The 12,636-nt window shown below is 50.4% G+C and overlaps 1 protein-coding gene across 7 annotated transcripts in view; it reads right to left on the reverse strand.

Moving 5' to 3' along the window:
- PATZ1 (POZ/BTB and AT hook containing zinc finger 1) overlaps nucleotides 1-8,427 on the reverse strand; it is a gene marked incomplete at its 5' end in the record, with an annotated part of 31,553 nt that extends 23,126 nt beyond the window's left edge. For all 7 annotated transcript variants that reach the window (XM_081841828.1, XM_081841826.1, XM_081841824.1 and 4 more), the window contains one exon: nucleotides 7,061-8,427. In XM_081841828.1, the coding sequence (XP_081697954.1) occupies nucleotides 7,061-8,427 (1,367 nt within the window). The remainder of the gene's footprint in view (nucleotides 1-7,060) is intronic.
- Nucleotides 8,428-12,636: the final 4,209 nt, after the last annotated feature.

Below are 12,636 nucleotides of genomic sequence, written 5' to 3' on the forward strand. Positions count from 1 at the left end.
ACAACCATCTCAAGGCTGCATTTCCCTCCTGCTTGCGACTGGGGAGGGGGAGCCAAAGACTCGCAGAGTTAACATAGGCTGGATTAGTAAGAAACCTGTGGGCTGCTTCTGCCCCAAAAGAGAGGCACACACAATAAACACTGGGTGTTTTCCCCCTTTTATTCTGAAGCAATTTACAAGACACAATCCAGAGAGAGAGAGAGAGAGAGAGAGAGAGAAGCAGGGAAGAACTGGGGCCATAGCTGTCAACTTTTTCCTTTTTTGAAGGGAAATTCCCTTATTCCGAATAGGATTCCTCGCAATAAAAGGGAAAAGTTGGCAGCTGTGACTGGGACTCGTTCATAGAGCAAGGAAGGAAGCAACTCAAGGGAAAGAGAGAGAGCAAGCGAAGCACTGCAGGGCAGACTGAGCTAAAGAAACATGGGGCTAAAACACAGTGTTAAATAAGCCTCTCTACTTCTTGCAATAGTGCCATGGCTCCAAACGAAGCATCAGTTGGGCACACCAACAGAGTCAGGGAGACACAATCACCCCCCCCAAGCAGTACAGTTTTAAGAAGGGGCTGGCTGCCGCTTACAGAAAACGAAGCGTGAAGTGTTGGCTGGGTTAATAATAATAATAATAATAATAATAATAATAATAATAAACCCAGTGCTTTTTGATGCTGGTTGCTGCTGCTTCACCAAAAAATACCACCAAGGGGAGCAGGGAGGGAGACACACGTAGACACTTGCACACCCACAAGCAGTACAGTGGTACCTCGGGTTACAAACACCTCGGGTTACAAACACTTCAGGTTACAGACTCCGCTAACCCGGAAGTAGTACCTCGGGTTAAGAACTTTACCTCAGGATGAGAACAGAAATCGCACGGAGGCGGTGGGAGGCCCCATTAGCTAAAGTGGTATCTCAGGTTAAGAACGGTCCTCCGGAACGAATTAAGTTCGTAACCAGAGGTACCACTGTACACACAGAGAGAGATGGAGGGGAAAATGACAGAAGAGGGTCAAATGTCAAAGGGAGGTGTCTGACTTTTTTTTTTTACTAACCCCATTTTATGGTTTTATGGGGGGAAAGGGCTCCAGAAGTCTGAACCTGCAGGCTTTCTCTAAGCCAACTACCAGTCTGGCGCCTTTAAGCAAGAGCCTTGAGGGAAGAAGTCCCTGCTTGCCATTTGGATGGCTGGGGAGACTGAGAGCTAACTGGTTCTCAAAGCTCTGTTTGGTGATATCTGCTGGTCGATGTTTGAATAGTGATTTGTAGCTATATCCTGCTGCTGCAAGAGACAGGGAAGACCTGGCTGAGGTGTGAGTTAGCAAGGGCTGCACACACAGGAAGAACAACTGGCTTCCTGGTTTTTCCAATATTGTGATTTCTGAATACCACACACACAACATGTGATAAATTGCAAAGTCGCTTTTTTAAAAAAACCAGTTATTGCGATTTGATCTAAAACCCAATATCAGGCGATACATCGATTTATAACACAGCCCTAATCTCCAGCATCAAGAGCTGCTTGTCGGGGGATCACTGAATCTGGACTGTTTTCACACACTAATACCACATCCTGTAGAATTCTGTTATATTTTATATGTACTAATGGAACGTATTTCTGGAACCAAAATGCTGTTTCTGTGCAGCCTGAGCAAGAGCAGTCACCACTAAGAAAAAGAGGTTGGAATGGGCCAATATATATGTGGACTGTCTCTGGATCAAACGACTTTTGTTCTTAACCTAGCTCAGGGTTGTCATCTGAGATAACCAGAAGTTTAACTAAGAAACAATCAGTCAGGCCAACATTTGGAAAATAAGACTTGCCCCAAAATGGCAACTAGACATTCCGTTTTGGCGACCGTAACCTTGCTTTAAGGAGCCATTTGGCACCTACCTTTTATATCTGAGTTTCTAACACTGCTTGGACACAATCCCAAGGCAGAAAGGACCTCAACCTCCATGATACAGCAGCCTTCTCCCTAAAACCTGGGGCCCTACCAATGTTTGGGTCCACAACTCCCACCAGCCCCAGCCTGTATGCAGTTGTAGTCCAAAACATCTGGAAAGCATTAGGCTGGGGGAGGCTGTTCTATAGCACTTTGACACCCACACCCCATTGGTGATAATGTCTGATCTGTTTTCCTAGCGTCACCAAAGTAGATCCCAAAACGCTGCTGGTTTTTCCTGGTGGGAAGAAAGCTCAGCATTGTCTGAGGCCAAAAGCTGCTTGGAATGAGATTATCTCCCCCTCTCTGTCTTCTCACAACGGCTTTTCTGTCCTCAGCCAATTACATGCAGCTCAGAGGAATTCACCCTCCAGGAAAGCAAGCAGATAGGGCAGATCCCCAGTTAAGCTGCTCAACCTGAAGAGAAAGGCAGGTGAGCTGAAGTAGCCCAACCGGAGGGTCTGGTTCGGGCCTGAAATGGGTCCCTGTGATCCAAGGCTCCTCCAGGGCCCCCCAAATCAGCCCCTTGTTTTAAGAGCCACTGTGAATGTTGAAACAGACTTAAAAAGCCTTCAACGCACCCATACCTGGGAGCAAGTCCCACCAAAAGCTGGTTTGCTGACTTATTTCATAGAATCACAGAATTGCGGAGGTGGAAGGGACTCAAAAGGCTCCTGCAATGCAGGAACCACAGCTATTTATTTATTTTTGCTAATTATTATATTACAGTACTTCTAAAAACATTTATAAATTGTTTAATGTTGAAAAATCCCATAAGAGGTATGCAGAAGCACCTTAGAAACAGTATTATAAACGATAAAACCAAATCATACAACATAAAAGCAGCATTATTAAAACAGAAATTTGGGGATAACAGGGCCCAACTTTGCAGGCCAGGGAAAGCTTAGGCAAAAAACACACTATTTCGACGGGGGGGGGGGGGGGGAATGATGCTTTTGGGCAAGTATGGAAAGAACAGGACAGCAATGAAAAGTCAAGCTTTCCTCTGAATCAATAAATTTTAGTCCATTCATTGTACAAGTTTGAGGCTGCCGTCCTATATCCACTTACATGGCAATAAGCACCACTGAACCCAAAGGGACTCTTGCATATGCAAAAATCTTACCCGGCCCCCTTTTTGAGAAGCAAATTCCCCTTATTTTATTTGAGGTTCCTGCCAAGGGAATCTGCAGAAGTGACGCCTTCCTTGTACAAAACAAAACAAATTCCTTCCAGTAGCACCTTAAAGACCAACTAAGTCAGTTCTTGGTATGAGCTTTCGTGTGCATGCACACTTCTTCAGATACACTGAAACAGAAGTTTCCAGACCCTTCTATATAGTGAGAAGGTGGGGAGGGGTATTACTCAGAAGGGTGGTGGGAATGGGTGATTGGCAGATAGCTGTGATGAGCCTGTTGACGACTTCCTTGTAGTCTGCTAAGAATTGCCCTTTTGCAATGCCTTGCCTATTTTTTTCTTTTCTTTTCTTTTTTAGGGGGCGCGCGCTAATAGACCTCCTTCCCAAAAGCCTCTCCCTCAAATGGCAGGGAAGCAATTTTTGGGTGAGTGGGGAGAGAAAGGCAACACCTCTTCTAAAATGGTGTATACCATTAAAACAGAGGGGGCACTTTATGAACCATCAGGAAAGTCTTTAAGTGGTTGTTTATAATTCCTGAAAACGCACTTCTCTTTTTCAGAAAGGAACCTGTAGGATGTAATGTGCCTTTCTTCTGTATATTTTCAACTAACTAAGGGGGAAAAACAAACATGTTGATGTTTGAAATCAACAGGTAGCACTTTGCACAACAAAGAGAAGTATGCTTGTCTGCTAAACATCTGCATATCAAGGCACACCTACAGAAGGCAATCTAAAAAGCTGAAAATCCTCCTTTCTTAAGTTACCATAATCTTGAGCAGTCAACATTTCTGAAAACCAGGAATGTGGTGCTTTTTAAAGAAAGACATAAATTGTCCATAATGCAGTTGCTGTCAAATTTCTGTTACTAAATTTCCTCACAAATGAAGAGGAAATTAAGTTTTATTTGCCTCCAGCCTAAAAGTATTATGTACATGCTTTCACAAATAAGTTTCAAACATAAACAATCCCAGAAAAATCTTACCTCTAAATAAAGATAGGTGTTTCGAAATACTTTAAATACCCTGGTTTTAAATGTACCTTGCTTCGTACAAGTATTATTATTATTTGCAGGAATATAACACCCCAATCTCAACCATATTTACTCAAAAGTAACTTCCATTTGTATCAAATGAATTTACTTACAGCCTATGGGTATGATCCCAAGAACCTCTGGTTAATAATAATAATAATAATAATAATAATAATGCCTTTATTGTCAATGTACAACCTGTGCACAATGTTAATCAGTTCTCCTGAACTCACTGAGATTTGTTTCACAGAAACTGCATTTAGGGCTGGAGTTCCACTCACTCCTATGTTTACTTGGTCACTAGGAAACTTCACTGGATTCAATGGAAGAAAGCGGGTTGAGAGTTGCAGCCCGAAATCAGTGTGCACACCTGGTTGATTCAGCAAAAACGCCTGTCAACATTTTGTGCCCCAAGTGGTTAAGGCATAGATCAATCTTTACTTTTAAATCCACCCAGCGGAAAATGCTCCTTTAGTTAGAACAAGGTGCTAATAATGTCAAGGTTTCAGGTTTGATCCCTGTGCAGTGTTTTGTTGGGGTTTTTTTTGTAGAAAAAGTGCCACACTTCTTAACAATAAAAAAGATTTGCTGATACTGCATACCATTGAATACCCCTTGGGGGGAAAGCACGGCCTGTATGGGACAACTACATATTCCTGTACTGCAGGGATTGTACTAGATCTTCAGGGTCACTTCCAACTCTAGAATTCTGTGATTCTATTACTTCTGTATGCCTCTGAATGCCACTTGCTGGCAGTGGCGTAGCGTGGGTTGTCAGCACCCGGGGCAAGGCAAGTAATTTGCGCCCCCTAACCTGTGGATTTGCGCCCCCTAACCCTAACCCCCAGATGTTGCGCCCAGTGCGGCCGGCCCCCCCTGTACCCCCATGCTACGCCACTGCTTGCTGGGAATCACAAATGGGATAGTGGTTTCCCAGAAGGATATGGCAGACCACTGTGAGAGCAGGACAACCCCGGAGGGTTCTTTTTATGTTAGGGTTTTAGTCTTATTCTCTGTTCTGTGTTTTTAACTGTTTTTAATTATCTTAAATGCAGATTGCCTTGGGATGATGGTTTAGAAGGCGATTAATAAATCAAATATAATAATAGCAATCTCTGAAGCTTAAAGATCATTAAAAAAGTTATGGATTTTTATTTTTTTTAAGTGTCAGTCCAGTTTCAGCGGGGGGAAACACAACATCTTGCTTACACCTGAAGTTATCTTAAGCAAAATGCTGCCACTGACAAGTCACTGTCTGATGTTCTTTTAATTAAACAGCAGTTCAGGTCCATTTGCAGAAGTGATTATTGAACTGTAGCCAGAAACAAAACAGGTACCTCTCCAGGTGTTTTGGTCTACAGCTCCCATCAGCCCCAGGCACCACAGCCAGATTTTGGGGTTGATGGCAGCGTGTTTGCACTGGCTGGAGCTGATGCGAGTTGTAGCCCAGAAAAATCTACAGCGCACCAGGCTGATGAAGTTTGCCTTAGTCAGTGGTATCTTTAGGGAGTGCAAACGAAGCAGGATCTTATGCAAAACCAGAGAAATATTGAAGTAGGTGCAACTCCTGGGCTATTTTGTGACGTCCTTACCCAAAAGGGGAAATTAAGAGCGGAGTCATCATATTTGTCTAAGTAAAAATTGATTCTCCCCATGCATTCTCCATCACCACAACAGCTATTTTTGTGAAGGATTCCACCAGTCTTTAGGTTGCCACAACCTCTTTAAACAAACGTGATTTCCTGAATTACGGAGACCTGCTTTGATTCGCAGTCACTCATATGGACAGAGAACACCACGCTATGGTGAAAGCCACAGTCGTGTGAATCCACCTTCGACCAACGAAGCTGCCCTCTCCTTCGAGATCAACACACATGTACTGATCTGATTCCAGATGCTTTCTGCAAGCACACTCAACAATACTTACATCCATGCCCTGTAATTCAAGAACAGAGTTCTATTTCTCTCAAGTAAGCCATCCAAACTCCACCAATGTGAGTATCAGAAAATGCTCAGGACACGAAGGTGGAGAATTTGAAGTCCAGGTCACTCTCATAAAGAGAACCTTTGAGATCCAGGCTCTGGGGAGAACGCCCACACTACCTGGCCAGCCATGTGCTCCCTAGTGGTTAAGATCCCTGCAGCCCTGAGCCAAATTACTCAGACGTAAGCCCTACTGAATTACTTCCTAGTAAGGCTGCATCCCTGTGCACACTAAGCTAAGCAAATTCAGTCCGGAGCCTTGCGGGATTTACTTCTGTATCAACACACGCATGCTATTAAGTCACTTTGAGAAGTTCCACACTATTCCCTGAAAGCACATTCTATGTACGTTTGAAGCACATGACTCCCCCTGAAGAATCCTGGGAACTGCAATTTGTTGAGGGTGTTGGCAACTGTAGCCCTGTGAAGGGAAACTGCAGTTCCCAGGATTCACTAAAGTCATGTGCTCAAAATATATGCTCAATATGCTTTAAATGGATGGTGCTGATTTGCATCTTATGTGGCAGCCAGCATAGGCGGGCTTTTGCCACTACAAACAGCCCTCCCCAAGCACGCGGTGGACAACATACCTGGGACTCTCTGCATCTCCCCAGCAGGTGTTCTGTCCTTCCATCACCCACCCTATGTTTACTGCAGAATCTGGGCACACCTGTGCAATGGTGGCTCTTACCTTTAGCCTCCACTCCTCACAAAGTTCCACCTAGAACTGCACCCCACAGCAGGGTGTCCTCCAGATGTTTCAGACTGCAGCTCCCATCAGCATGATGCTCAGGTTAGTATACAATCCGAACATCTGCAGGAGGACACCTGCTGATGGACCTGTGACCTGCAACGTTCCAGTTTCTGCCCAGATCTTTGTGGGTGTCAGCTAACTGTCACACCAGCCGCCAACGTCTGGAAAGTCTTTTTTAATTCCAAACCCATGACCCCACGGACACCCCCCTCTTACCTAGAGAAACCTTTCCCGCAGCTCTGGCAAATGTAAGGCTTCCCCACCGACCCATCGTGGGACCGGACGTGATAGGACATCCGGTCCTTCCTCTTGAACCGCAACCCACACACAGGGCACGAGTAGGGCTTCTCGCCAGAATGTGACAGCTTGTGCCGATTCAGGTGGTAAACGTCCCGGAAGATCTTCCCGCAGATCTCGCAAGCCACCTGCTTCCTTGTCCGGCTCCGCTTGCGGGGGGCAGCCGTGTCATCCAGCCCGGGGATCCCATTCTCGCCCAGCCTGGGGGGTGGGAGGTCGATGTAGCCCAGCTGCAAGCTGGTGACGCCATGCTGGGCTTCGTGCTGGCGGAGGCGGTTGGCATCTGTGAAGACTTTCCCGCACAGGCCACAGGGCAGGATGCCAGCGTCCCTCAGACCCCCCGGGGCACTGAACATCATGGAGTCCAGCAGGTTGGCCTTGCGGGGACGCCCCCGCCCCCGCTTGCTGCTCAGAGAGGGGGCGCCAGTGCCAACGTTTTGGAAGGGTGAAGCCAGGAGGGGTGGCGAGAGAGGCCCGGCCACCATGGGAAGACGGTCCACCCCCTGCAAGACGGGCAAGGAAGACTGGGCAGCGGCGGAGAGGGCAGCCCGAGTGGCTTCATCCTCGGGCATCCCAGCGATCCCATTGCCATTGGGGGCCAACCCAGTGCCATTGGTCATGTCAAGGGGGAAGCCAAGGTCGGTGGTGCCCGCACCAGGACGGAAGAGCATGATGTCTGGGCGGGTGGCCGGAGGGACCAGAATCTGGACGTTGGACTGCTTGATGACCTCCTGGCAGATATCGATGACAGAGCGCATGAGAAGGAACTTGGCGGCTGTCATGAGCTCTGGGAAGCTCTCGAGGCGCACCACAATCCGTGAGGTGTAGGCAAAGTCCAGGATGTCTCCGAAGACCTTGGAGCTGATGGTGTGCATCTCCAGCTCCCGGCCCACCCCGCCGGGGCCGCCCCCGCCCCCGGGGCCGCCCCCTCCAGCGCCGGTCGCCTCAGCTGCGCCCCCGTCCGGCGCCCCGGCGGCTCCTGTACCTCCGGCGCCCTCAACGCCTCCACTCAGTCCCTGCGCGCTGAAGACCGACTCGAAGTACTCGCTGCAGGCAGCCAGGACGGCGCGGTGCGCGGGGAAGCTTTCGTCGCCGACGCGGAGAAGCACGTCGCAGAAGCGCCCGCCGTTCTTGCGCTGCTGGTTCAGGTTGTGCAGAAGGTCGGCGCTGTGCCTGCTCACCTGGTACGTGTAGCAGCCCGGTGGGGACGGGCCGCACGCATTGGCACTGGCGGCGGCTGCAGCGGCGGCGGCGGCGGCTGCGGCCGCCTCGTTCACCCGCTCCATCGGGGCTGCTGCTGCTGCTGCTGGAGGCTCGCCTTACCTTCCTGCGCCTGCAGCAGCAGGAACGGCCGGCAGGGGGAGCGCGTCCTCTCGTTCCTCGCCTGCTGCGTTCACGCGCTCCCGTCGAGGGGGCTGGTGCGCGCGCCCGTCAAGCGGGGGAGGAGGAGGGAGAGGATGGGCGGAATGCAAAAAGAAAAGGGAGGGAGGGAGGGAGGGGGGGGAAACCAGAATGGCGCACGCGCTCCGCCTCGCGCCTTCCAGAAAATCCCCGGGCCCCGACGGCGCCGTGTGTGCGCGAGCGCGCCCAGGAACCGGAGGAGGAGGAGATGGAGATGAAGGCGGCCCCGTACGGGGGTTGTTGCAATGCAAATCCCAAATACAATTGCAAGACTGGAAGAGAAAGCGAAGGCAGGAAGAACAAAAGGCCGACGGCGGGGGGAGAGAGAGAGCGAGCGCCCAGAGGCCGCAGGAGCAGAAGCAGCCGCGGCGGGCGGGCAGGCAGGCAGGCAGGCAGCCCCTTTTCGCCTCTCCCCCCAGGCGAGTTCCTTCGCGGCCGCCACGAGGCGCTGCAGCGGGAGCGGGACCGGCGAGGAAGCTGCTGTCGATGCTGCCGGTGGTGCTGGACGACGAGGAAGCGGCGTCGATGGTGGCTCGTGCTGTCTTCTTCTCTTGGCCGCCGTCGGTGGGAAGTTTTCGGGGGCTGCCGGCACGCTCCGTCCGCCCGCCCGTCCCCCTCCCTCGGTGTGTGTGTGTGTGTGTGTTTGGAGCGGAGGAAAGATGGCAGCGGCTGTACTTCCTCTTGCACTTTCACCCCTGGGGGGGGAGGGAAAGAAGGAGGGGGGGCCGACAGTCCCGAGGTCCCCCCCGCGCTGCAAAAAGGGGGAAAAAAGCGCTCCGGCAGGGGGTTGCTGCGCCGGCCGGGGCCTCGGATTGCGGGGCGCGCTGCAAACTTTGCTGGTTCTTCTTCGGCGCTGGCGGCCCCCCTCCCGATGTAGAAAGGGACCCCCCCCGCGCCCGCTCGCCTTTTCTCTCCCTCCCTCTCTGCAGCCACTGAAGCTCTTCCCCCCTCCCTCGCTTCCTGCCCCCCTCCCTCCCCGCATCCGCCAATGCAAGAGCAGCCAGAGGCAGCAGGCCGGCCCCCCACCCCACGCCACCACCCAACCCCCCCCTTCCTGGCCGCGGGGGCTGGGGGCTGCTGCTGCAATTGCAGCCGCCCTCCCCCCCTCCCCAGCACTGATCCGCCAATGCCGAGCCAGCAGCGGCAAGGGCCCCCGCCCCAGGCTGAGCAAGGACGGGCTTGCCTGGATGGGAGTTGAACCCCCCCCCCCTACCCGGTCTAATGGATCTAGGCTGGAACAACTGGGTGGGGGGCGGCTTGCAGCCTGAACTCTCCTCCCCCAGTTGCTCAATGCAGATGGTGCAATTCAACCCCCGCCTTCTCTAATTCCTGTTAAAGCCCCCACACCCAGCCCCCCCTCCTTGTCTCTTTCTCTGATGAAGGTGATCCCTGGAGGGCCGCCTCGGAGCCGTGCCTGGCCTGGGCGAGGGGTGGGGGGCGCGCGGGGCGCTCCCTGGAGGCGCGGGGCTTTAACCCCCGACGGCCCCAGCCGCTGGTTCCCCTTCCCCACTACTGCTTCCCACCTATCGGTGCACCGCGGGGCTAGGGAGGGAGGACTTGGGCGCCCATTTGGGCCCTCCTCGGGGGTCGTAGCGCACCTGGAGCGCTTGATGGGCCTCGGCGGGGCGCGCCCAGGCCGCTCCCTCGGCGGCCGCAGAGAACACTGATGGGCCAACAACCCCATCGCCCGACGGCGCAGCCTGAAGCTGAATGATGATTTCCCTCCACTTGCAATTCCTATCCGGCTCTTTTTAACGTTTTATAGAAAATTAATTACGGTATCACAAATTACTTTCCCACTGAAATTGTCTAAATGTTTAGCCTGGCTGGAGAGGAGAATAGGCAATTGAGTCTTACCAGTTTCCAGATCCAAGCCCGCTTCCATCACCGCAAAATTATAAATGGAAAAAGCATTCAGTGAATCCTTTTGATCCCACAATGGGCATTCCTTAATTCAGGCGGGGGGGGGGTTCTCACTCTGTCCTTTGTGTGTGTTTTCTCCCATTCAGGCAGGTGCCTAAACACATGCAAAACTTTCCCTTTAGCCAAAAAAAAAAAAAAAAAATGCCACTGTGGGAATTGACATGCAAATAAGCAGCAAACCTGCCAACCCCCACAGAGTATCCTAACATGTCCTTGAAGGCCCCATAAAATACCTTTAGCCATCCATGTCCCCAGGTCTCTGGAGTCGCTCCTCCAATCGCCCTGTTTGCACCCAAGCTGGCAGGTGCAACAATGATGTAGGATTTGTCAAGTCTCGCTTTTTATTCCAGTAATTCTTAACGGCACAAAGCCCACATAAAACCTGTGGCACTAGGCGGCAATGTCCTTTAAATCTACTTTTCTCTTTGCCGGAAGCAATTACTGTCACAGAAATAAAAATTTACTCAGATATAGCAAAAGCATTATTCATATTTAAACAGGTGGTATTTCATGTGGTTTTTGGAGCAAAATAGAAGGGAGAAATTGACACAGCTCCTCTAAATAGAGTTCATTTCTCTCTCTTCAAATGCCCTCAACTGTTTTAACACTTCGGGGATTTTTTTTGCTTCCTCTCAGCTATTCCCCATCTTTCCTTTTCAAGAGTGATGATGCTTCCTTTAAACATCTGTTGCCATGGTACCTTTATGTTCCCAACATTCCCCCTTCTACGTTATTAACAGAGGAGTCAGCCCTTCAAATCTGCCAGCGTATAGGAGTATTACCTAACAGCTAGGTAGAATATGACCCCGTTTACTCAGAGTAGACCCAGTGAAATTAATCTAAGTTTCAGCAGAGCTGCTCTTGAGTACGACAGACTTTGGATGCAACTCAGTTGTTTTAAGAGTGATTTTATTCTCTCCCCCCCCCCCCCCGCAAAAAAACAACAACCCTACTTATTTTTTTTTTATTTCAATGGGCCAAACAATGCAGCGATCCTGCTAAACTAGCAGGCCAGTTATCTCAGAGATCATCCATTCCAACCCCCCTGCTATAGCATCCCTGACAGGTTGACATCCAGTTTCTGCTTAGAAACCTCTTAACCTTGGAGAAGACACCTTCTTCCAAGGCATCTAATTCCACTGCTAAACAGCTTGCAGTGTCAGGTTGGTCTTGCAAATGTTTAGTCAATATCTAGGGGGTTGGCCTCTGGAGAGAGAGAAAACAAATATGGCAGCCTTTCAAAGATTTGTCTCCCTCCTAAGCTCAGCATAGGCTATCAGTGGCTGGTGTCCATTGGGACTGCTGGGCAGAATACAGGTAGCCAAAGAGCCAAGGCGGCACCAGAGCCAATCAGTTTCATCCCCATCTTACCTGCTGAGATTTGCAAAACTCATTGGGAAGCAGGCAGTGCAAACCACTAGACTGTTTTTATAAGTAGGTGGAGCATAGCTCATGGTGCAGACTGAGGATGGTGGGGCAGTGCCCCATTTGCAGCCTCCACTGGCATAACCCTTCCTCACATGACCTGTTGGACCCAGCTCCATTTTCCTCTCCCATTCCTGGATTTATTCCAGTTTGTCAACATCTTGAAGAAGCATCTCTACCCCCATCAATCAGCCTGGACACAGATCCAGCTCCAAGGGCCTTCTGGGGGCAAGGGCCTTCTGGGGGTTCTCCTACTTTGAGAAGTGAATTTACAGGTAACAAGGCAGAGGGCCTTCTCGGTAGTGGCACCCACCCTGTGGAACAGCCTCCCATTAGATGTCAAGGTAATAAACAACTGCAGGCGGCAACCATTTTAGGTGCGTCCAACTTACACACGACCAGACACATGGGGCGGAGCGGGCTTCTGCGCACTCTGCCGACACAGGGGTCAGAAATTGAATCCCTGCACAAAACGGTTGCTTTCTGTATACAACACTTAGAAGACACCTGAAGGCAACTCTGTATAGGGAAGTTTTTAATGCTTGATGTATCACTGTGTTTTTATATTGTACCCCAGATGGCTGGGGTACTGCAGCTGCTGCTGCTGCTGCTACTACTACTAATTTTATCATTTGGTGCAGAGGAAATAAAGAACACATTTTATAATATGGGGCCAGAATATCTTCCTTGTGTGAGGGGGCTTGCCTGGGGCAGCACTTTGAGGTTGTGGGAGGGCCTTTTGCCAG

Source organism: Podarcis erhardii (assembly GCF_964252035.2).
Source record: "Podarcis erhardii genome assembly, chromosome: 15".
Taxonomy (NCBI): Eukaryota; Metazoa; Chordata; class Lepidosauria; order Squamata; family Lacertidae; genus Podarcis; species Podarcis erhardii.